Source organism: Mus musculus, chromosome 15 (assembly GCF_000001635.26).
Source record: "Mus musculus strain C57BL/6J chromosome 15, GRCm38.p6 C57BL/6J".
In the NCBI taxonomy this organism is placed as follows: Eukaryota; Metazoa; Chordata; class Mammalia; order Rodentia; family Muridae; genus Mus; species Mus musculus.
The window spans coordinates 75,467,955-75,493,721 of NC_000081.6; the positions used below are offsets into that span (position 1 = coordinate 75,467,955).

The following is a 25,767-nucleotide window of genomic DNA, read 5'->3' on the forward strand; positions in this document are numbered from 1 at the left end:
CAGGTTTAACCAGAATCTGATCTCCTTCATGGAGAATCCATTGAAAACTACCTTGCTTTATTCTAGGAACCAAAGTTCTGGATGTTCTAGCTAACTTATCCGAGTCTTTAATAAAACTGATGATTTGTGTGAAACAACCTCCTACCCCTGCTGGCTAACTGGTCTTCTTGGCATCTGTTAAAACTGCTTGCTGCAGACTGCTTACTTCTTCAAAGCCCCTGTGCCTGAGATGCCAGGATGTGGTTTCAGCCTTTAAAAACTCTATATTCTAGCCCCTTGGGAAGGCAGATTCACCTAAAGTCAGGCTACAATGGGACATGATTCTATTATAAAAAGGAACAGAGTGATGAGTGGTCAGAACTTGGCATGCACCCTAGACTATGTGAAAGAAGCCAGGCCCAGAAGGTGTGCACTGCTGGGCACTGTTCACACAAAGTATCCAGAATAGATGAATTTGTAAAGATGGAGGGAAGATTCTCAGAGGTTGGGGGAGGGGTGAAGAGTGTCTGCATAATAGGCATGAAATTGTCTGTGGAGTGATGGTGACATTTTCTGTAGAAGTATGCAAAGGCAGGCTTACAGAGAGCACAAACACGCTAGGCTTTTTACCTGGGCACAGGGATTATGGTCATGCGTCCTCCTGTTTGAACAGTAAGTGCTCTTCCTCAGGAGCCACTTCTCCAGCCCAGGCTGGGCTCACACTCATGTTCTTCCTGCTCGCCTGTCCCCAGCGCTGGGACTGCAGGTCAGCACAACCACAGCCGGCTGAAGGCTTTTTTCTTAAAATCGGGGTCTCTGTTATTGCTTGTATTCTGGTGTAAGACACCATCACCAAGTCTAGGTTCATGGAGTTCTCCTGTTTTGTAACAACTGTAGTTTTGTAACTGAATGCATTGGGCTTGTCACAAAGAAACAGCTCAGGTGTGCCAGGAAAAGAGGAAATGAGAGTCCCAAAGCTCATCTTTCTAAACAAAGCTGGAGGGTAAGTGAGAGACTTAGATTTTGAAGGCTGAGCTCCTATGTCAGGGCAGAAGGGGGCCCAGCCTCAATCCCAAATTCAACTGAAGAGCAGAGCACCCCTAGAGGCAGAATGTATCACAACAGCCAGCAAGTTTATGGTCTGGATGAGTGAGGACAGGAGCTTTGAGATGGTTGTAAGTAGCTTTCTTTGAACTGAAACAAACAAGAACAAACACGGAAAATTTTGAGGGAGGAGCAGCATTCCTCCTTAAAAGCTGAAGAATGTGTCATTGAGTTACTGCTCAGCTTTTGAGATGACACTGTGGAAGTATTTGCGATGATTTATTTTATACTATTTTATTATTTCTTTGGTGTGGTGAGTTCGGTAACAATCACTCAATTCTGATGCTACCCAGCTGTCCCAGAAACAGCTGTGCAAACACTATTATTCTCTACAAACAGACGTGGCACTAGTATTAAAAATCACCCCAGCATGGGCATGAGTGTGGAATTCTGGACACTCCTTGTTCTCACCCCTCTCTTCATTCCTTCTCCCCTGTCTCTCCACCCTCCAACCTTCACCCTCCACCTTCTATTCTCCACCTGAAAATCTGAGTTTGAGCCCTCGGTTCCACAGAGTAAAAGGAGAAATCCTGTAAGTTGCCTTTTGACCTCCATACGTGCACCTGTCACATGAATGAGTGCATATAAACATATATTATTAATAAATATAAGTAAATTATTAATTAATCAATAATTACTTAACAAATACAAATTTAAAACCCTTGCTATTTTTAAGCATCAAATACCCTTCCATTTATTTAGGCTGCCTTCATTTCTTTCACGACTTTTAATGCCCCAGGCTTGTGCCACCTTGTTAAACTTAGTCCTAGGTGTCTGCTTCTTCTTTAAGTTATTGTAAAATGAACTGTTGCCTTCACTTCTTCTTGCTCTTCATTGGCAGTCTAGAAAAAAACATCACTGGCTTGGTGTGCTGACCTCCTATCCTGCATTTTGGCTGACATTTTCCACTCAGCTCTTCCTACTTATTACAGGACCTTATTGATGGTTCTGCATTTCCAGGTAAATCCTTTAATAGTGGGTGTGGAGAGCAGGGCGTGGAGAACACACCTGTGATCCAGCACTGAAGGACCTCAAGTTCAAGGTCAGACTGGCTTACAGAGGATTGGAGGCAAGAGCCTGAGAGCCTTGTGAACAGAGCAAGTACCTCTCCTTGTCCAGCAGGTGGCATTTTCTCCAGCAGTTCCTGTGGTTTTCATGCGCACCTCCATGCCCTGATCTCTTCTTACTGGACATCATTCCAATTGGGTAAGATCTGCTCTAATGGCCCCATTTTGTCTTAGCCAATAGCCTTGTGGCAATACATCTCAGATACTAGGGACACTCAGGACCCAGGGTTTCAACACATGAGGCTGAAAACTTTGAAGGGGACAAGCTGCTTTGAATTTTCATCAGTTGTGTATTCTTGTTTGTGCTAGTTTGTATATGCTTGGCACAGGGAATGGAACTATTAGGAGGTGTGGCCTTGTTGCAGTAGGTGTGTCACTGTGGACAAAGGTTTTAAGACCCTCATCCTAGCTGCCTGGAAGTCAGTCTTCCCATAGCTGCTTTCAGAATAAGAGGTGGAACTCTAAGCTCCTAGGCCCTATGTCTACCTGATGCTGCCATGTTCCCTACCTTGATCATAACTGAACCCCTGAAGTTGTAAGCCAGTCCCAATTAAATGTTATCTTTACAAGTATTGTCTTGGTCATGGTGTCTGGTCACAGCAGTAAAGCCCTAAATAACACATTGTTTCTTTGTGTGTGTGTGTGTGTGTGTGTGTGTGTGTGTGTGTGTGTGTGTATAGGTTTGTGCTTTGTTTGGTTTGTTTGTTTGTTTGTTTGTTTGTTTGTTTGTTTGCAGAATGGGAGATTATACCTCAATTCCTGTGCATACTATCAGTGAGCAACAGCTACAACCCTGTGTGTGTGTGTTTATGTTATTCTTTTTCTACTTTTTTTTTCAAGACAAATTATGCTAATGTACTAGGCTGATTTGAACTTGCTGTGTGGCCTAGGATGGCCTTAAACCCATGTTCCTTTTGTCTCAGCCTCCTGAGTGCTAGAATCACAGGTAAGTACCACCTTATTTAACAATGTCATTTGAAGTAATGATTGATGTTGGATAATAACATATTGATTTTTAAATTACAATGACAGTAAACAGGGCTGGCTGGATTCTGACAGTGGTTTTTTTTTTCCCACACAGAGATGGACCCTGAATTGGTCCACTTTGGTGGGGAAAGGAAAATCACTTGTTTTCCTTGTGAATGAAGAATCTGATAGAGATGGGAAGGCAGTGTGGATGCTGGAAAGTGGGAGTGATGGGTACCAGGCAGACTAACTGAGAAGACCCAGCTGAACAACATGTAACCACAGCCACATGTAGTCCTGGAAGCAGTTATGGGGCAGGAGGGATGAAAAGGATGAAAGGGACAGGAGAATGGGTGGCTATGAAGCAGTCTTTTACACTGTGATATTGGATTCCTGATACTGCATTTGTTAAAATCACAGCTTACACAAAACAGAGACCTGACCCTAAAAATCATGAGAACCAGGGGCTCAGCAGTTAAGAGCATGGACTGTTCTTCCAGAAGACTGGGGTTCAATTCCCAGCACCCATATGGCAGCTTTCTGGCTCTCCAGTCTTGCTGAACCTGAAAGTCCCAGGGTTCAGTGAGAGACCTCCTCTCAAACATCAAGGTAAAGGCACCATAGGAAAGAGACCCAAGGCTGACCTGTGGCCTACACACACACACACACACACACACACACACACACACACACACACACACATACACACATCAGGTGCAATGACCTTTCCTTCCATGTCCATTGTTGGGATCTCATGCAGCCTGAGACCTTCTTCTTCTCAGCCATACTTAAAATACCTGGATGGCAGGTGGTGGTGGCACAGACCTTTAATCGCAGCGCTCAGGAAGCAGAGGCAGGCAGATCTCTGAGTTTGAAGGCAGCCTGGTATACATAGTGAGTTCCAAAACAGGCAGAGCTGTAAAGAGAAACTTTGTCTTAAGAAAACAAAAATAAACACAGCCAAAACCAAGAATTCCCAAGTCCCTAGGAAACCCAGATTTTCCAGTAGAGTTTCATAGGAATGAAAGAGCTGATGGCTTTGTCATTTCTTTAATCTGGAATCCTGAGGCAGAAAGTAAAGGCTGTGAAACACTCACATCCTATACCAGCTCAGGGCTACTCCCTGTCTCTCTGAATCCAATGCACAGGAATCCTCAGCTAACCTGTAGCCTCCAGCCAGTGTATGAGCTGGGAATATGGGAATGCTGTAAACTCAACTAAGTACTGTTCCCTAAGAGGCTTGAGTGTGAGTTTGAAGATGGCAGCACTCACTACAGGTAACTCTCTTAGTATGCACCCCTGGAGGAGTCCATTTGGTTGTACTGAGTACCATCGGCACCATGCCTGAATAGTGGGGAGCCAAATAAGCCTTCCCATTGGTCTTGGTCACCATCTAGAGACTCACATGGATGCTAACCTTGTTTGTGTTTGTGTGTGCATTTGTGTCTAGATATGCACATCTTTGCATGAAGAAGCCAGTGGAGTGTCTTATATCCCTCAGAGTCGAATTTACAATGAGATGTCCTGCCTACATAAGCATTGGGATCCAAAGTCTGTTCCTCATATGGTGTGGATTTGGTCTCATGCTGGAATTATGTAAATTGGGTGCCCACATTTGCATGAGAATCCACATGTAAGATGCTGAGGGTCCCGGCCTCCAGTTGGTTTTGATAGGTAGATAAAGATTCTGGGGGCCAATGGCTGGGCAGAGAAACACAGGCAGGAGTTTAGGATTCTTAAACTAGTGGAAAGAGAGAGGAAGGAGAAATTAGAACCACCATGCTGGTAAAGGAGTAAGGTCCGGGCTTCAGAGGTGCAGAAGAGAGAGCATACAAGAGATGTAAGAGCCAGGAAAGGGCATCCCCAGCTCCCCTCCCCTCACTGCCTCTGGGCAGCAAAGATAGAGTATAGATTGTAGTAAATAATGGCTCAGGAGTATCAGAGGAGAAGTGTTATCCACGTGGACATTTGAGAGTGGTCCAACAATTGAGCTATCTAAGTCATATTAAAATATAAGGATGTGCGTGTGTCCAGAACATTGGACAGAGGAACTCCTGCCACTGACACCAGGTTGATTTAAGTAGGATTAATTACCTACTGCAACACTTATAATTATGTGCAGAGCCATCTCTCCAGTCCCATAAATATTGGTCGTGTTAGTTACTTTTGTATTGCTTTGGTACGACCATGACCAAGGCAACTTTTAGAAGAGCCTGTAGTAGATGTTTTTTGTGTGTAACTTGACACAAGCTAGATTATTACACAGAAAGAAGCCACCCTTGAGGAAATGCCAACTCCATGAGATCCAGCTACAAGGCATTTTCTCAATTAATGATCATGGGTGGGAGGGTCCTTAGTGGTTGGTGTCATCCCTGGGCTGGTAATCCTGGGTTTTATGAGACAGCAAGCTGAGGAAGCCAAGGGAAGCAAGCCAGTAAGTAACATCCCTCCATGGCCTTTGCATCAGCTCCTGCTTCCTGCCCTGCTTGATTTCCAGTCCTGACTTCTTTCGTGATGAACAGCAATGTGGAAGTGTAAGCTGAATAAACCCTTTCTTCCTCAACTTGCTTCTTAGTTATGATGTTTTGTGTGGAAATAGAAACCCTGACTAAAACAGAGCCTTACAGTTTCACAGTGATAGAGTCTATGTCCATTATGGCTCAGAGCATGGCATCAGGCAGATAAGGGTAGAGTTGGAGGAGTAACTGAGAGTTTGTATTTGATTCACCAGCATGAGGCAGAGAAAGCCCATTGAGAATGGTGTGGATTTTTGAAACTTCAAAGCCCACCTGCAGTGATACACCTCCTCCACCAAAGCCACACCTCATAGTCCTTTCCAAACAGCTCCACTGAACTTGGGACCAAAATTCAAACCTGTGAGCTCATGGGGTCCATCTTCCTTCAACCCCCCACATTTATTAACTGGTAAAACAGAGAGAAGAGAGGGACAGTAAAGAGAAGGAAGGGACAGGGAATAAAGAATGAGCAGACAGGCTTGAAAAGAGAAGTGGCCCTTTGTCCCACTAGGGGAATTGTCTTCAAGATGACAGTCTTGAAAGAGAGACCTGGGTTGAGTCATGAATTGAACTGAGTTGCAGCTCCAGATTAAGGCAGCATTTCCTGAGGTAAAATGGATCTAGGTAAGGTCTGTAAGGCCTGCAAAGGTGGCGGGTCCCAAAGTAGAGGACACACAAGGTGTCCTGATGTCTCCAGAGGAGAAACTAACACACCAATACTCCCTCCTCTCGCTCTGTGTCTCTCTTTCATACACACACACACACACACACACACACACACACACACACACACATACCTTTCACTGTTCCTTCATCTGGAAACCTTTGAGGAGGGACTGCAGACTCCAGCCAGTGCTCCACCTCCTCCTCCAGGCACCACAGTCCCGGTGCACTGGGCTGTGGCAAGGCAAGGTGCCAGGCTGTGTAGGATCCAGGCAAGACTAAGGCTCCAAAGAGACATGACCCGGCTTCTCCTGGTGCTCTGGGCATCGCTGGTGTCTGTGGACCTCGAACGAGGCATGATCATCTACAAGGTACCAGGTAAGGCCTGGGCAGAGGTAACGGCGGATGGAGCAGGGGGAGGGTGGTGGTTCTGGCTTGTTTTACCCACCCACCGCTGTGTGTGCTTTTTCATAGCCCAAAACCTGACCTGTTTCCAGTGCTTCAATGTTTCCCAGGCCAGCCAGTGTCAGCCCGCAGAATGTCAGCCCAACGAAAAGGTCTGCGTGAGCAGAGAGGTTCTCCTTAACAAGAGTGAGTCTGTTCTCTAGCCTGGATGTCTCCAGAACCACTGGCAAGGCTGAGTCCTGGTTCCACACCCACAGGCCCAACAGGTCCTCTAGATGATGGACAATGCAGAAAAGTGTGGTCAGAACTCTGTTCTATTCTTTTTCTCTCCCAATTGCCATATCTGTTCCTGTGTCACTGTTTCTACAACTCTCCCCAGGACAAAAGCTCTGATGTGACATTGAATTCCCAAGGGAGCCAGTGAGTCAGAGATGCTTTTTACAAGGCCACTCATTCACTTGGGACATCACATGGGGCTGCTGAGGCAGTGTGACCTTAGTTAGGATAATGGAAAAAAAGAAAAGCCAATATTCCTTGTCCCATCTCCACAGAAAGGAGAAAATACGAAAATGTCCAGACCTGTTGTGAGCACACCCATGGTGGTAGTAGTTGCTTGGTCCTGGCTCTAGTTGCCTGGGATGCTGCAGACACCTCAGAACTACCTCCTCACTGAGTTAGCCGTCCTGAGCCTTGTTACAGACTAATTCTTAAACTTTAGGCATCTCCTGTGTCCTCAATCCTATTCCTGAGAACAATGCCTTGCTGGTCTAGGACAAGCCCCAGAAGGAGAGGTTCAGTGTGACCTTCAGGCAGGGAGGCCTGATAGACTGTCCTTTGCAGTAGTGCCCACAGCACTGAGTCCTGCCTCTGACTGCCTCTTACTGAAGTGTTTCCCCTGTGTAGTTATAGCAGGTTGAAGCCACCATTTCCCAAGTGGAATTTTCCCAAAGAGAGTAGTAGGTTTCCCAGGGTGAGGCTCCTGTTATCATTGGTAGTCCTGCCTCTAGGGTCTTTTTTCTTATCACACTAAAAGGATTTGTTGTAGGTGAAGATTTGGAAGCTAAGGGATTTTGTGTAACTTTCTCAAGTTTTCTTCCAGCCTTTCACCTTTGCCCTCACACACACACAGCTTTATGTTCAGTTTATCTGGAGCTGGAAGGTAACAACTGGTAGCTCTGTGCAGGGAGTGGACTCTCATGACTCCTTTGGGTGCTAAGTGTTCTGGGAAGATCTGATGCACTCATGAGGAGAGGCCTGTTCTGGGCTTCCAAGGAGGCCAGAGGCTCTGTTAGAACATGCTTAGCCATCCCGAGTTCTGGGCCACCAAGCAATGTAATTTTTGGATACCAGGCATCTTCTACTTTTGGCCTTGACCATCCTAGGTCAGCTGGGTCTGCTGGAGAGAACTCTCAGCTCTTTGCCATATCCCAGAATGGTGGTGACACTGAGTAACAGAGCTCCTGACCCTCTGTGGCTCTTGCCTCTGAGAGGACTGCCAGATCCAGCCATGCACACTGGATGCTTTCCCCTTCTTTGCCCATCTAGCCTCAAGGTTCTAGGACCACATGCTGTCTCTTTTCTTCTGCAGATAAAAACAGAAATACTGAGATCACCAAGCGCTGTGCCACCACTTGTCCCAAAGCCAATGATTTCAATCAGTTGTCATTGAGCAATATTCATGATGGAATCATCAGAAGATGCTGTTCATGGGATCGTTGCAACAGAGCACCTGGGAGTTGGGAGGGGTTCTGGTCCTTACCAGGTTGGCTCCTGCTGCCAATGAGTCTGGCCCTCTTTTGCACCCTGTTGTGAGAACCATTGTGCTGTGATACCCTGCCCCAACATACTCATCCTTCTAGCACATCCTGTCTTCCACCTCAAATCTCACCTTCATCGATTCCAGCACTTGCACAGCAATGGTCTGTCCGTGGGGCAGAAGGGAGGACACCATACCCTTTGCTTAGGACTCAGCAGTCTGCTCCTCCCTGACATTCTGGCCCAGGAAGTAGGAATAAAACCCTGCTGCTCCTCATGGAGGCAGACAGGGAGTATATCCAGTGCAGACCACAGGCTTCTTCAAGAAAGCCCTTGACCCTTGGCACACTGTCACACACAGTGAGAGGCACATGGATCTGATGAAGCCAGAGGTGAATACACTCTCTGACACTACTCCACTTGTGTCCCCTGTTCATGCATTTGAACTGGGAATCTTACTCAGAGACAGTAAACTCTTGCTTCCCCACAGCCTGGCTCTTGCTCCTTCATAGGTCCTCTGTCCCAGGGACTCATCCCTCTTCCATCTTTCAGTACAGCCTTAAATGACTAGAGCAGCCAAGATCTGCATGGAACCATCCAATTAGGAGACAGACTGTTATACTCAATATAGAGCTGTCCCTGAAGCCTGAGGCCCAGCATAGAGTGATCATGCAATCCAAACTCAGATCTGGAGCTCTAGGAGGGCTCACTGGCCACAGTATGAGGAAGGGGAGGGGACAGAGTCTGGAGTGCCATAAGGAGAAGAGAAAATGCCAAGGTGGTGTAAAATCACAAATGGTTGAAGCTTCACTGCAGGAAGCGAGGCCTGGTGGACATGACTGGTTACCTGGCCTTAGAAGAGTCCCTGAGAACGGGCAAAGGTAAGGAGCACAGAGAGGGTTGAGGAGACTGATTGCAAGTTTAAGGCTAGCCAGGCTGAGTGGGCTACACTGGGCATGAAGGGGCTGTCCAAGAGAAGAAGGATGTTGCTGGAAGGCCTTTGGTATGGGACAGGCTACTACTGTAGCCTTGCTGTGACCACATGACTGGACAGCAACAACTTAGAGAAGATGTATTTGCTTCAAGGTTTCAGCCTGTAATGTGGGGAAGACTCGGTGCAGCCCAGCGCCCTGCAGTAGGAGTGTATGATGACACTTCTGATGTCAGGGTGGACTAGAAAGCTCGGAGGATAGCTTGGACCAGGGTTCAGAAGAAAACTTCAAGCCCCATACCAAACTTCCTAAAAAGATCCACAGCCTCCAAAAATATTCCCACCAACTGGTGAATAAGGTTTAAAATATGACCCCAGAAGGGATATTTCTGATTCAGTCCCTAGAACAAGTGAAGTTATGGGTAGGTGTGGTATCTCATTCCCAGATGCTTACATCTGCCCACTCTTGTCCACACACCCTGCCTGCCCCCCTGACCCTGCTCTCCAGGATCCTGCAGCACACTCTCACCTGAGTTGGCTGGGGTAGGGAATGCATTACACACTCCACCTAACATTCTGCAGTTTCTTCCTAACCAGTGATTGATATGTCCTGTAGCCTATGAGTGGTCTGGCATCTCTGTTCCCAAGGTCCCTGACAAGACCTTCTCTTCAGATATGGGTTTCACATTGAATTTTAGCCCCACTCACTCCCCACACTGGCCAAACACTAGTGCCATATGTACTGCTTAGTGACCTAGCATGGACAGTAGGGGCTCTGGGAGTCTCTGGGTACAAGGTTTGGGATATCCTCCTTGGATTATGCTAAGGAAGCAGATACTAAGAGGACCATCTTGCCATGATAACATGGGGTGGGTCACTCCTTGGAGCTAAATTCTCCTGAAAAAGATTACATGTAAGTGCCACCCAGGTCCTGTGCTGGTGAGGCAGGTATTTGAGATGGACAAGGCCTTTCTCTGCCCAGATCTGCTTGACGCAGGTACTCAGGTGCTAGGCAAGCAACATTCCTCAAAAGTGAAATTGAGACAGATGCTTTGGAGTTCTCTGTCTCACGTCAATGATGACTAAGGATGTGTACACATGAGTGGCTGAATGGAGAAGAACCAGAGAAGACACCATGAGGAGCCCTGTGTGAGGACTTTTTTAAAATATGAGTTATAGCTAGAACTAGGCAAAGATTAGGGTAATTTTCTTAAGATGAATTAATCCTCCAGATACTGCATAGGCCAAGCTCAGCCAGGAGATAATAACACACTTCTTGCCCAACTGGGAATAATTACATGTAAACCCTCCTCCTCTCCAATTCTAACTTACTTCCTTAGGTCCTCACTTTGACTCTTGCTCACCACATTAATTTTAACTGGCGCTGCAAGTCACAGAATTTGCAAGTAGTGCTGGTCCACAACTTTAGCTTATGTTTGATAGTCACTGATAAATTATTCTCCCTTTGTTTTCATGTTTACATGATCAGATTGTAGTTGTACCATAGGCCTTTCACCTTTACTGCATATAGACAACTGACTGCTCTATCACTGGGTGTGTTGGCCACTAGTCAAGCTCACCTACCCAGTCTCTGTATCAGTTACACCAAACCAATTGGAGTTGAGGTCTAAGTTCCCTTTCTGGACAGAGTAAGCAGCTATTTGGTGATAGTAAAACTGGATCTGTGGTCATGTGTCACATGTTATACATGAGGTTAAACTAAGTGTCAAAAACCAGGGCCATCCATTTGGCAGAGGAAGCCATATGCAAAGCATCTGATAGCCTGTGAGTGGCACGGAGCCATCAAGGTTTTAACACAAAACTCAGACACAAGCCTTTAATCCCAGCCACTCAGGAGGTAGAGGCAGGTGGATCTTCATGCATCTAGGCAGCAGTGGCCACTACCAAATGGAAAAGCAAAAGCCTAAGCTCTGAAGGAAGAGAGCTCACACCTCCAAGTGGTGAGGGCCATCCATGCAGGCTGCAATCAACTCTGGGTTGCCTTCCCTCTTTGACTTTCCCATGGACCTGAAGTGACTTCTTCATGGGTGGGAAGTGTCCTTGTGTGGTATCTACAGCTCCAGTTCTCCAGCCAAAAGGAGAGAATTTAGATAACAGCAAAATTCCTGAAGCAGTCAAGGGATGATGGGTCTTTGGAAAGCAATCCCATCAGGAGGCTTGAGGCTAGCAGTGGGTCCAAGCATTACCAAGGCATAGGAATTTGAGTTGCTCAGTGCCATCATCCATAGCAGGTAGATCAGTACCTGTGACAGAACCTAGTAGCTGCTGAAGCAAAGGCACTGGACTGCCTGTTCCATCAGAGTCAAAGAGGGTTAAGCTTCACAGCACCAAAATCACTCCTTAGACTAAAGATAGTGGAAACCTCAGCAGCAAGGACAAGGGTGCTCAATAGATGCTGAGGTGGCTTGAGTGAGAGACATCCCCACAGGATCCGGTATTGCACACTTGGTTCCAGGTTGGCAGTGATGTTTGAGATGGAACATTGAGGAGGTACAATCTTCCTGGAAGAAGGATGTCACTGGGGGGTCGGGGGGAGGATTGTTAGGTTTTCAGAGTTCATGGTCTAGTCCCACCTCCAAATCTTTACTCCCCCTCCCTCTCCTCTTCCCCACTCTCTGCATTGTGAATGTGTGTCTGCTCAGCTTCTGGCTCCAGCTGCCTGCTGTGATGCCTCTCCTTCCATTCTAGACTCTCTCTGGAATTGTAAGCCCAAATAAACTCTTTTTTCTGTAGGTTGCTTTTGCTCAGGATGTTTTATCACAGAAACAAAAAGTAACTAATAACTGATTGCAGTGCTGAGATGACATGGGAGATGGGATGCTGAGACAACATAGCATTATATGTGTGTGTGTGTGTATACATATATATATATATACACATACATATATACATATATGCATATATGTGTGTGTTTGTGTGTGTGTCATATATATATGTGTATATGTTTATGTGAAATGTGTATAGATAAATGTACTCATATATATGAATGCCACATATATACAATATGTATACACACATATATACACATAGATATTCACACACACACACACACACACACACACACACACACACACACACACGGCAAGCACTTTAGGTGTGAATAGGAAAAAGGACAACCCAGCAAAGTAGTAGGACATCAAAATATAACTGGATGTAAGCAAACCGTATAAAGCACCACTGCCAAAGTACACAAAAACAAGGGGGAGCCCAACATTGGTTCTGTGGTGACAGCTGACTTGAGCACAGACAGAAGAAACAGGGAAGACATGAGCAGGGTAGCACCAGAGATCACGACATGTGTGTAGCAGGTATCCTGGAGGCAGCTGTGAAGTAACACTGCAGTAGAAAGAAACATTTGAAGAAATGACAGATAGGGTGGGGGTGGGGTGGGGTGGGAGGTAGCTGAGTAGTGGAGTGGCTCTCCCAGCCTGTGAGAGTCTGAGGAGGATCTCTGACCTAAGGAAGAAAAAAAAAAGCAGGAGAGAAGGAAATTTTTCTTATCTCAGAGAAAGACATAAAGTAAACACCAGAGTGTTCCAGAATCAGTGAACCCTTGACAGGTTAAATCTACATGTGTTAAAGAAACACATATATGATGTACCATATATCATAATCACAAACTATGGGTTTTAATGGAGAGAAGAGAAAGTGTGCTGTGGGGGAATGCCATGGCCATGTTAGCCTTGGAGCTGTGGTGGGAGTCTGGGTTGGCATTTAGAGGGCAGACCCAGAGATGAAACCTGGAGTTCTTAAGGGTGGAGATCATCACAAAAGTCAAGTCCAAGGTCTTGCTCTGAATTTAAGAGTCTGTGGCTGGACAAGCTAGTGAGATGGAAACTAGAGGAGGTGTGGGATGCATGTGTCAGAGAATGAGGAGGAGCCAAGCAGGGTTAAATAAGAATTAGGGTTATATTTTTAATTTTGTGATTTTGATAATTGCACCATAGTTATGTGAAATGTCAGTGTATGTAAAATGAACAGAAAAGTTCAGAATAATCACACCTCTTTTGGGTTTATTTTCCAACCCTTTTGTTTTGTTTTTAGAGTCAGGGTGTCATATAGCCAAGGCCGGTCTTGAACTTCTGATCCTCTGCCTCCACCCGAATGCTGGGGTTATGGGCATGGGTTTCTGCCTCCAGCTTTTTTTGCAACTTACTTTTTAAATAAATCTAAGGTTACTTCAAAATAAAAAAATGGACCCCTCAACTGAATATTATTATTCTTTCTGATAAGTGAGGTTCCCAGACTTCCAGATAGAAGCCAGATTTTTCTCACTCATTCCTTCAAACTACTTTACAGATGTTCTCATTGGAAATGTGTTGAATTTGAGAAACTGCAGCTGCCTTTTTCAGTATTAATTTCCAACTTAAAGCTCAGAGGCGATAAGATCTGGACACAAAGTGGAAGCAGTGAACTGGAAGGTCACCACCGAGTGTTCTCTTCACAAACCTGACTGAGCACCAGGGGCATTCAGTCACCTGCACGCTGAGAGCCTGAGGGGACCACCTGATTGGTTTGTTCTGTTGAACATGAATTTGATAAAAAGCAAACTGCCCTCAGGGTCCTCGATCCTTGGCCCCACCCCCTCAGGCCTGGGTAGGGGGCATTGCTGACCTTGTGCATGTACATCCTTAGGTGGACTTAGGAACCCAAACTCAGAGTAGAGTCCCAGAGGAGTGGAGGAGGGTGCTGGCGCTGGGACTGGTTCTAGGTGCTTTGTGACTCAGCTGCCCCTCCTGCCAGCCCCCAGGGGGTACAGCTTAAGAACTTAGGAAGCCTTCTGGAACCTTCTTTCCTCTACCAGGCCCCTGGCAGGTTGAAAAATGCATTGTGGTTGTCTTATGGCACAGTGAGTCAGGTACTGTACCATACAGAGCATACTCACATGGCCCAATGCCAGGGTTGGGGCGGTAGATGTTCTTGGGAGGAACATCCCATGGAGCTTCCAAGGAACATCCAAGGAGCAGGAGGTTGGAGATAAGGCCTCACAACACACAGCCTAAAAGGGCCTGTGTAGTCAGCCTTTAATGGGTAGAGGAAGGTGTAAGCCAGTTAGGATGGACAGTTGTACAAAACCAAAGAGTAGCTACATTGTTGTTAAAGGAGCAACATTGTTATACATTGTTACCAATTGTTAAAGGAGCAACATTGTTATACATTGTTACCAAGTCTCCATAACCTACAAGCCTAAAGTTGCTGTTTCTGAAGCCCTATGAATTCTGCAAACAGAGTGTTTCCATGATGAACTTTTAACCCCATGATGTATACACACCCCTTTTTCTTGTTAAACTTCTGAACACTGTGATGACACCCCCCTCCACGTGATGTATTCTTGCACTTATCTACCCCACAGACAGCCTTGAGTACTGAGTCTCCCTCTCTTCTGTTCAGATGTTAACAGATGTTTTCCACCAACCCTATCACTTCCCCAGTAAAAGGGACCTCAAAGGCAGTGAGGGACTATTCTGTGAAATCTCAATTTAGGGAGAGGCGACTGTCTGGCCAGCGTAAATAAAGCTTGCTTAATCAAACAGTAATAAAATGTTTGTTATTTTCCTGGGTCTAACAGTTGGTTTCTTTGGAGTGTGAGGCAAAGTCATTTCATGGAGCAAGGTCTTCTTTAAGGACCATCTGGGCAGACATTCAGTGTTCAGGTATGTTTGGTTGCATTTCCCGAAGGGGAGGTGATCATATAGCCTTAGCCCAGAGGTATAGATGACAGCTTCAGGTCCAAGATGTTCAGGGCTCAGGGTGGGGTGTCCATTGGGGAGCTTTGACCTCCATAGTTCTTTCAGACTTCAGCCTGCCCTCCCCCAGACAATAGCCTTCAGGGCCACAGTTCTCCACAATAACATCCACGGCCTGCAGACTCATCTTCAGCGCATAGAACACCCATGCAACATCATCATTGGCAAACTACAAGGGTTCCTTACCTAGACAATTCTAAAGAGGGTAGGCTGGCTTTTGAGCTAGAGGCTCCCCTGAGCTCATTCCTGGTATCCTGGCTCTTCTTGCTTGTAAGGACACCAACTTAGGTAGCCTTCCTCCATTGCAAGTCCAACTGTGGACCTACAGTGGCCTTTCTGCTACTTCTACTCGAAGCCTGGTTGATTGCATCTTCTTTTCTTATGTTTTTCCCCCAATAAGTTCTTGCTCTGTAGCTCAGGTTGCTCTTGAAATTAGGATCCTTCTGCCTAATTCTCCTGGGTTTTGGGATTTCAGTTCTGTTCCCCCATGCCCAATTAGAAAACTCAAATTATTTAGACTTCTGATTGCTAGAACCACTCATGGGACATGGAAGTCAGGAGAGCAGTTATAGGCTTTCTAGGGTGGGGTCAGCCAGGAGGGGAGGATCTTTCAGAGAAGACCCAGAGACCCAGAAGGCTCAGGTAAATTAAAATGTGTTTTCGTGTTCTTTTTTCTATGGAAGGAGTCCAGGTGTCAATAACCTCCCAGCTGTTTGTCCAGGGGTTGAGGGTTGTTAGTTAAGTCCTAAGGTTTCTGGTTAGTGTTCAGGGTGGATTCTCAGATCTAAAGGGGTCCGTGCTCTATTTTAAGGTTCCTCTTCTCTTGCTCTGATACTTTCAAGACCAGCAGAGGCAGAGCTGGCTTCTCATTACCACCAGCTCAAAACCCAGCTATCCAGGCTGTGCCTCCAGTTCATTAAGTCAAGGTCAGTAGGATGGTGCCCTCCTCTTGACTCCTGCACAGCCTGTGGTGCTGCCTGAGGCATTTATTCACACATGGTGGCTAGTCTAGTTAAAAGACCATTTTGAAATGACTGTCGTTCTTGTATTCTGGGTCCCATATAGAACAGTCTGTGCAAGAGAGTGCTAGAGCAGCAGGAGCAACACAGCTTCAGGGACAGGGTCCCTTTCAGGCCTTCATCTTCAGCCAGGGGGCAGAGCTGGGACCCGGTCCTCTGTGCAATTTTCCTGCAAGAGGACAGGTGGGCTCCAGGGAGAGCTCATTCTGTGGAACATGTGAGAGCGCCATCTTGTATCCTGGGTCCCAAAGAAACCAGTCTGCAAGGAGAGCATGGTGGATGCAGAAGGAACATATCTTCTGGGATAGGGGCCCTTTTTGGCTTTCATCTTCATCCAGGTGGCAGAGCTGTGCTCCAGACTTCTGTGTACTTGCCTGCAGAGAGTATGCTGACAACTGAGATTCAGAAGAGCTTTGGACTAACAAGAGTGCTGACAGAGGCTAATGAATCTCAGGAGGAACAAGCTCCAGCCAGAGACAGCTATAACAACTAAGGCCAGAGATTGCCAGATAGCAAAAGGCAAACATAACATTCTTACTAACAGAAACCAACACCACTCAGCATCATCAGAACCCAGCACTCCCACCACAGCTAGTCCTGGATACCCTAACACACCTGAAAAAGCAAGATTCTGACTTAAAATCTTATCTCATTATGCTGGCAGAGGATTTTAAGAAGGTCATAATAACTCACTTAAAGAAATACAGGAGAACACGGCTAAACAGGTAGAAGGCCTTAAAGAGGAAGCACAAAAATCCCTTTAAGAATTATAAAAAAACACGAACAAGTGATGTATTGAACAAAACCATCCAAGATCTAAAAATGAAAGTAGAAAAAATAAAGAAAACCCAAAGGGAGAAAACTCTGGAGATAGAAATCCTAGGGAAAAAAATCTGGAAACATGGATGCAAGCATCAGCAACAGAATAAAGATATGGGAGAGAAAATCTCAAATGCAGAATATTCCATAGAGAACATGGACACAACAATCAAAGAAAATGGAAAATGCAAAAAGATCCTAACTCAAACATCCAGGAATTCCAGGACACAATGAGAAGACCAAACCTACGGGTAATAGGAGTAGATGATAATGAATATTTTCAAATTAAAGGGCCAGTAAATATCTTCAACAAAATTATAGAAGAAAACTTCCATAACCTAAAGGAAGAGATGCCCAAGAACATACAAGAAGCCTAGAACTCCAAATAGACTGGACCAGAAAAGAAATTCCTCCCAACACATAATAATCAGAACAACAAATGCACTAAATAAAGATAGAATGTTAAAAGTTGTAAGGGAAAAAGGTCAAGCAACATATAAAGGGAGACCTATTTGAATTACACCAGACTTCTCACCAGAGACTATGAAACCAGAAGATCCAGGACAGATGTTATACAGACACTAAGAGAACACAAATGCCAGCCCAGGTTACTATACCCAGCCAAATTTTCAATTACCTTAGATGGAGAAACGAAAGCATTCCATGACAGAACCAAGTTCACACATTATCTTTCCACAAATCCCGCCCTTCAAAGGATAATAACAGAAAAAAACCAATACAAGTATGGAAACCACGTCCTAGAAAAAGCAAGAAGGTAATCCCTCAACAAACCTAAAAGAAGACAGCCACAAGAACAGAATGCCAACTTTAACAAAAAAAAAAAAAAAACAAAACAAAACAAATAGGAAGCAACAATTACTTTTCCTTAATAACTCTTAATATCAATGGACTCAATTCCCCAATAAAAAGACATAGACAAATAGACTGGCTACACAAACAGGACCCAACATTTTGCTGCTTACAGGAAACTCATCTCAGAGAAAAAGATAGACACTACCTCAGAATGAGGGGCTGGAAAACAATTTTCCAAGCAAATGGTCTGAAGAAACGAGCTGGAGTAGCCATTCTAATATCTAATAAAATCGACTTCCAACCCAAAGTCATCAAAAAAGACAAGGAGGGGCACTTCATACTCATCAAAGGTAAAATCCTCCAAGAGGAACTATCAATTCTGAATATCTATGCCCCAAATACAAGGGCAGCCACATTCATTAAAGAAACTAGTAAAGCTCAAAGCACACAGTGCACCTCACAAAGTAATAGTGGGAGACTTCAACACACTACTTTCATCAATGGACAGATCATGGAAACAGAAACTAAACAGGGCACAGTAAAACTAACAGAAGTTATGAAACAAATGGACTTAACAGATATCTACAGAACATTTTATCCTAAAACAAAAGAATATACCTTCTTATCAGCACCTCATGGTACCTTCTACAAAATTGACCACATAATTGGTCACAAAACAAGCCTCAATGTATACAAAAATATTGAAATTGTCCCATGCATCCTATCAGCTCACCATGGACTTAGGCTGATCTTCAATAACAAAATAAATAATAGAAAGCAAACATTCACGTGGAAACTGAATAACACTCTTCTCAATGATACCTTGGTCAAGGAAAGAATAAAGAAAGAAACTAAGGACTTTTTAGAGTTTAATGAAAATGAAGCCACAACATACCCAAACTTATGGGACACAATGAAAACATTTCTAAGAGGGAAACTCATAGCTCTGAGTGCCTCCAAAAAGAAACTAGAGAGAGCACACACTAGCAGCTTGACAACACATCTAAAAGATCTAGAAAAAAAGGAAGAAATTTCACCCAAGAGGAGTAGACGGCAGGAAATTATCAAACCCAGGGGCGAAATCAACCAAGAGGAAACAAGAAGAACTATTCAAAGAATTAACCAAAGGAGGTGTTGGTTCTTTGAGAAAATCAACAAGATAGATAACCCATTTGCTAGACTCACTAGAGGGCACAGGGACAGCATCCTAATTAACAAAATCAGAAATGAAAAGGGAGACATAACAACAGATCCTGAAGAAATCCAAAACAACATCAGATCCTTCTACAAAAGGCTATACTCAACAAAACTGGAAAACCTGGATGAAATGGACAAGTTTCTAGACAGATACCAGGTACCAAAGTTAAACCAAGATCAGGTTAATGATCTAAACAGTCCTATATCCCCTAAAGAAATAGAAGCAGTCATTAATAGTCTCTCTACCCAACTCATTCTATGAAGCCACAATTACTCTGATACCTAAACCACAAAAAGGCCCAACAAAGATAGAGAACTTCAGACCAATTTCCCTTATGAATATCGAGGCAAAAATCCTCAATAAAGTTCTCACTAACCGAATCCAAGAACACATTAAAACAATCATCCATCCTGACCAAGTAGGTTTCATCCCAGGGATGCAGGGATGGTTCAATATATGAAAATCCATCAACGTAATCTATTATATAAACAAACTCAAAGACAAAAACCACATGATCATCTCCTTAGACGCGGAGAAATCATTTGACAAAATTCAACACCCATTCATGATAAAAGTCTTGGAAAGATCAGGAATTCAAGGCCCATACCTAAACATGATAAAAGCAATCTACAGCAAACCAGTAGCCAACATCAAAGTAAATGGTGAGAAGCTGGAAGCAATCCCACTAAAATCAGGGACTAGACAAGGCTGCCCACTCTCTCCCTACCTACTCAACATTGTACTTGAAGTCCTAGCCAGAGAAATTCGACCAAAAAAGGAGATCAAGGGGATACAAATTGGAAAAGAAGAAGTCAAAATATCACTTTTTGCAGATGATATGATACTATATATACAAGTAACTCAAAAAATTCCACCAGAGAACTCCTAAGTCTGAGAAACAGCTTCAATGAAGTAGATGGATATAAAATTAACTCAAACAAGTCAATGGCCTTTCTGTACACAAAGGATAATCAGGATGAGAAAGAAATTAGGGAAACAACACCCTTCTCAATAGTCACAAATAATATAAAATACCTTGGCATGACTCTAACTAAGCAAGTGAAAGATCTGTATGATAAGAACTTCAAGTCTCTGAAGAAAGAAATTAAAAAAGATCTCAGAAGATGGAAATATCTCCCATGTTCATGGATTTGGCAAGATCAATATAGTAAAAATGGCTATCTTGCCAAAAGCAATCTACAGATTCAATGCAATCCCCATCAAAATACCAACTCAATTCTTCAACAAATTAAATAGGGTAATCGAAAGATTCATCTGGAATAAAAAAAAACCGAGGATAGCAAAAACTCTTCTCAAGGATAAAAGAACCTCTGGTGGAATCACCATGCCTGACCTAAAGCTGTACTACAGAGCAATTGTGATAAAAACTGCATGGTACTGGTATAGTGACAGACAAGTAGACCAATGGAACAGAATTGAAGACCCAGAAATGAACCCACACACCTATGGTCACTTGATCTTTGACAAGGGACCAAAACCATTCAGTGGAAAAAAGACAGCATTTTCAACAAATGGTGCTGGCACAAGTGGCGGTTATCATGTAGAAGAATGCCAATTGGTCCATTCCTATCTCCTTGTATAAGGTCAAATCTAAGTGGATTAAGGAACTCCACATAAAACCAGAGACACTGAAAATTATAGAGGAGAAAGTAGGGGAAAGCCTCGAAGATATGGGTACAGGGGAAAAAATCCTGAATAGAACAGCAATGGCTTGTGCTGTAAGATCGAGAATTGACAAATGGGACCTCATAAAATTGCAAAGCTTCTGCAAGGCAAAAGACACAGGGAATAAGACACAAAGGCCACCAACATATTGGGAAAGGATCTTTACCTATCCCAAATCAGATAGGGGACTAATATCCAATATATATAAAGAACTCAAGAAGGTGGACTCCACAAAATCAAATAACCCCATTAAAAAATGGGGCTCAGAGCTAAACAAAGAATTCTCACCTGAGGAATACCGAATGGCTGAGAAGCACCTGAAAAAAATGTTCAGCATCCTTAATCATCAGGGAAATGCAAATCAAAACAACCCTGAGATTCCATCTCACACCAGTCAGAATGCCTAAGATCAAAAATTCAGGTGACAGCAGATGCTGGCGAGGATGTGGAGAAAGAGGAACACTCCTCCATTGTTAGTGGGATTGCAAGCTTGTACAACCACTCTGGAAATCAGTCTGGGGCTTCCTCCGAAAATTGGACATAATACTACTGGAGGATCTTGCATACCTCTCCTGGGCATATATCCAGAAGATGTTCCAACTGGTAAGAAAGACACATGCTCCACTATGTTCATAGCAGCCATATTTATAATAGCCAGAAGCTGGAAAGAACCCAGATGCCCCTCAACAGAGGAATGGATACAAAAATGTGGTACATTTACACAATGGAGTACTACTCAGCTATTAAAAGGAATGAATTTATGAAATTCCTAGGCAAATGGTTGGACCTGGAGGGCATCATCCTGAGTGAGGTAACCCAATCACAAAGAACTCACATGATATGTACTCGCTGATAAGTGAATATTAGCCCAGAAACTTAGAATACCCAAGATATAAGATACAGTTTGTGAAACACATGAAACTCAAGAAGAATGAAGACCAAAATGTGGACACTTTGCCCCTTCTTAGAATTGAGAACAAAACACCCATGGAAGGAGTTACAGAGACAAAGATTGGAACTGAGACAAAAGGATGGACCATCTAGAGACTGCCATATTCAGGGATCCATCCCATAATCAGTCTCCAAACGCTGACACCATTGCACACACTAGCAAGATTTTGCTGAAAGGACCCAGATATAGCTGTCTCTTGTGAGACTATGCCAGGGCCTAGCAAACACAGAAGTGGATGCTCACAGTCAGCTATTGGATGGATCACAGGGCCCCCAATCGAGGAGCTAGAGAAAGTACCCAAGGAGCTAAAGGGATCTGCAACCATATAGGTGGAACAACATTATGAACTAACCAGTACCCGGAGCTTTAGACTCTAGCTGCATATGTATCAAAAGATGGCCTAGTAGGCCATCACTGGAAAGAGAGGCCCATTGGACATGCAAACTTTATATGCCCCAATACAAGGGAATGCTAGGGCCAAAAAGTGGGAGTGGGTGGGTAGGGGAGTGGGGGGAGGTATGGGAGACTTTTGGGATAGCACCGGTGTGAGGAGCAGCCCTTGCAATCGCCATTACAAGATGGCACTGATATCTGATGTTCTAACTGGTAAACAAGTAGTCTGTGCATGTGCTGGGATATTTTTCCATTCCTTGTGCTATACCTGTCCCGTGGCATCATCTCGGCTGATGATGAGCAGCCAGTCAGGGTGAAATCCGTCTCCAACCGCTCTTGTGGTCTATTTAAGGACCGAGTTTCCTGTGTTCTGGGCCTCCTCCCCAGAAGCTGATCATTTTTCTCTTGAGATGCATTAAAGCTATGCTGCAGAAGAACCTGTGTGTGTCCTGTGTGTGTGTCTTCGCCGGCGAGACTCCTTATCATCACAGGGACACACTGGAAATGTAAATTAGGAAAATACCTAATAAAAAATATTTTTTTTAAAAAAAGGAAAGAGTTAAAACAGAAAAAAAAAATTCGTAGGCAAATGGGTGGGTCTGGAATATATTATCCTGAGTGAGGTAACCCAGTCACTAAAGAACACACAGATATTCACTCACTGATAAGCAGATATTAGCCCAGAAACATAGACTACCCAAGATAAAATTTGCAAAACACATGAAACTCAAGAAGAAGGAAGACCAAGGTGTGGATACATCGTTCCTTCTTAGAATAAGGAACAAAATACCCATAGAAGGAGTTACAGAGACAAATTTTGGGGATGAGACAGAAGGAAAGACCATCCAGAGACTCCACCACCTGGGGATCCATCCCATATTCAACCACCAAACCCAGACACTATTGCATATGCCAACAAGATTTTGCTGACAGAACCCTGATATAGCTATCATTTGTGAGGCAATGCCAGTGACTGGCAAATACAGAGGTGGATGCTCACAGTCATCTATTGGATGAAACACAGGGCCCCTAATGAAGAAGCTAGAGAAAGTACCCAAGGAGCTAAAGGGGTCTGCCAACCTATAGGAGGATCAACAATATGAACTAACCAGTTACGCCCCCCCCAACTATGTATCTAGTTGCATATGTAGCAGAGGATGGCCTAGTAGGCTCTCAATGGGAGGAGAGGCCCTTGGTCTTGTGAAGATCATATGCCCCGGTACAGGGGAATGCCAGGACCAGGAAGCAGGCATGGGCAGGTTGGGGAGCAGCACAGGTTAAGGGTATAGGGGACATTTGGGATTGCATTTGAAATGTAAATGAAGAAAATATTAGAAGAAGGAGAAGGAGGAGGAGGAGGAGGAGGAGGAGGAGGAGGAGGAGGAGGAGGAGGAGGAGGAGGAGGAGGAGGAGAAAAGAAATTTGATTATTTAGTCCAAAGGAGTGCCAACAACCATGTGGACACCCCCAACACAAAGGATGCTGAGAGTTTCTGTACCTAAGGGTGCTGGCTGGTGCCGTGGACAATGACAGTGGCAACCCCATTGAATAAGGACTGTCTGTCCTAATACTGCCAGAGGGCCTGTTTCCCTGCAGTTTTGAAGAAAGGCTAGAAGACAGGGGCCAGATAGTTCATGTTTGAACCTTCTGCTGTGCCCCTGCCACCTTGCTTTGCTGGGCCACCCTCTGGGTGCCACCTTTCTCCTATCTCCAGCAAGGATGCTGTTCTCACTGACATTGGAATGACTGGGTGTGGTCACCGCTGAGAGCCAGGGTCATCCAGTTCATCCTGCTGTTCCCAGGGCCTGCAGCAGTGACGTCCTCACGTCGGCTCTGCCAGGCTGCTCAGCTCTGGGGACTTGGACACTCTGAGGTCCTGTCTTGCCACAGCTGCCAGTGTTCCTGAGGAACCCCGGGCCTCCATTATTTACAAGACACACTCCTTGGAGTTTGCAATGGTGTTGGGATCCTTCCACAATCCTGATCTTTCATTCTGCCACTAGCCAAGTGAGTCCTTTGTCTCACTGTGGACAAAATTCCTAAAAATAAAACTTACCTGCTTGACCACAAGCTAATAAGAACTTCAGTGACTGTGGAGAGATTGGAATGTTACAGATCCAGGCCCGAATTATTAATTTTCTTGGGCTTCTGAGACCCCTTAATAACCATCTATTATTGACCTCTTATATGTGACCTGGCATCTTTATGACTATTAGGAAAATCATTTGGAATGTACAAACAGATCAACTAAAAGGCTCAACATGTCATCAGGTCCTGTTGGAGCCCAAACCTGAGATTTCTCCCATATTTGCTTTAACGTGCCTGCTCAACGTGTCCTCCAATATATTTGAAAAGGTTTTTTTTAGGGGGTGTGGAGGGAGGGTTATTGAGCACCATAGAGGAGAATGTTTTGAACTAAGGTTTCTCTGTGTAGCTCTGATGTCCTGGAACTCACTCTGTAGACCAGGCTGGCCTCAAACTTTGAGATCTGCCTGCCTTTGCCTCCTGGGTGCTGGGATTAAAGGCATGCGCCACCACTGCCTGACTTTGAAGAGTCTTGATTTATGATTCTCTTGTTTGGTTATTATAAACCGCCATGAAACTGTTACCATACTGAACATGGGTGGTACTCAGGGTAACTGGAAACTGATCCTTGGCCATGATCACTCATGTTTGATTTCAGAATAAACTAGGTGAGAGCTGCCCTTTGGCATTGATATCATGGAGAATGTAAATAAAACACAGACTAGTTCTGAAATAAACTGGCCCCTGTTTATAGTCCAAGTGTGTGCCAACAGTCATGTGGATAACCCAACACATCACTGTAGAGAGGAGATAGACTGTGCAACTGCTGACTCTACAAACTGCACTAGATGTCTATGAAGAACAGCTGCATAGTCAGAGCCTGAGCAGACTCTGGGGTCAGGGTCTGGCCTGCTTCCTCTTCCCTCTCTGTCTTGCCCTCACCAATGGCAGCACTCATAGAGAAGGCTGGAGTTGTCTTTCTGCAATAATAAAACAAAGATTAGTCTCAGACAGGGGTCTTTACTAAGCCCCAGCACACATTCTCCAGTTTGTGAAATGGGCATACGTGTGTGAAGGACCCAAAGCATCCTGCAGTCCTCAAGGGTGCTAATGGCTGCCACACCCACAGCTCAGAGCTTGTGTGGGTCAGGACAGCTCCATCAATAGTTTCATGGTTCTGTTGCCTGCAGGCCCTTGTGTTCTGCTTGTCATTCTTCCAGATTTGTCAGGAAAGCCCTGTAAACAGACTCAGGCAGAGGTTTCTGTTGGCTCCTGTGGGTGCACACAAGCCAGAGATGGACCAACCCTGGGCCAGGCACTAAGGCCTGGGAAGTCACTGGCACCTGCAGGCACACATAGGAGCCAGAGCTGGCCAACCTTCTGGAAGGCTCTCTCCCAGGACACCTGCAGAGTCAGGTGACTGCCCACCATTCCCCACCCTAGAACCTCAGTGCTATGGCCTCAATGTCTGCCTTTTTATCAGCTTCCAAAAAGACTTGTTCCTTTCCAGAGCCCTGAGGCCCTAAACTGTAGAGACCTGCTCCCTCCTGTGTCCAGGTCTCGAAAGATCCAGATGTCTAAGCTGAGCCCATAGCACTAGAGATGTTGGTCCTAGCTATATGCACCCCACTTTCATCACAGATGGGGCCCCCCAAAGCAGTGTGCATGCCCCATGTTGCTGCCCACTTTTTTTTTAGACTGCCCCATG

At 44.8% G+C, this 25,767-nt stretch overlaps 1 protein-coding gene across 2 annotated transcripts; it reads left to right on the forward strand.

Annotated features, from left to right (window-relative positions):
• Window positions 1-2,151: 2,151 nt before the first annotated feature.
• Window positions 2,152-12,139, forward strand: Gm34531 (predicted gene, 34531). Of its 2 annotated transcripts, XM_030248882.1 has the most exons (4): window positions 2,152-2,289; window positions 6,506-6,673; window positions 6,770-6,886; window positions 8,289-12,139. In XM_030248882.1, the coding sequence occupies exons 2-4, from the start codon at window positions 6,592-6,594 to the stop codon at window positions 8,510-8,512; spliced, it is 423 nt and encodes a 140-aa protein (XP_030104742.1). In that variant the 5' UTR covers window positions 2,152-2,289; window positions 6,506-6,591; the 3' UTR covers window positions 8,513-12,139. The 2 variants fall into 2 exon arrangements, with proteins under 2 accessions (XP_030104742.1, NP_001371170.1); NM_001384241.1 differs by lacking the exon at window positions 2,152-2,289 and having other exon boundaries at window positions 6,537-6,673.
• Window positions 12,140-25,767: the final 13,628 nt, after the last annotated feature.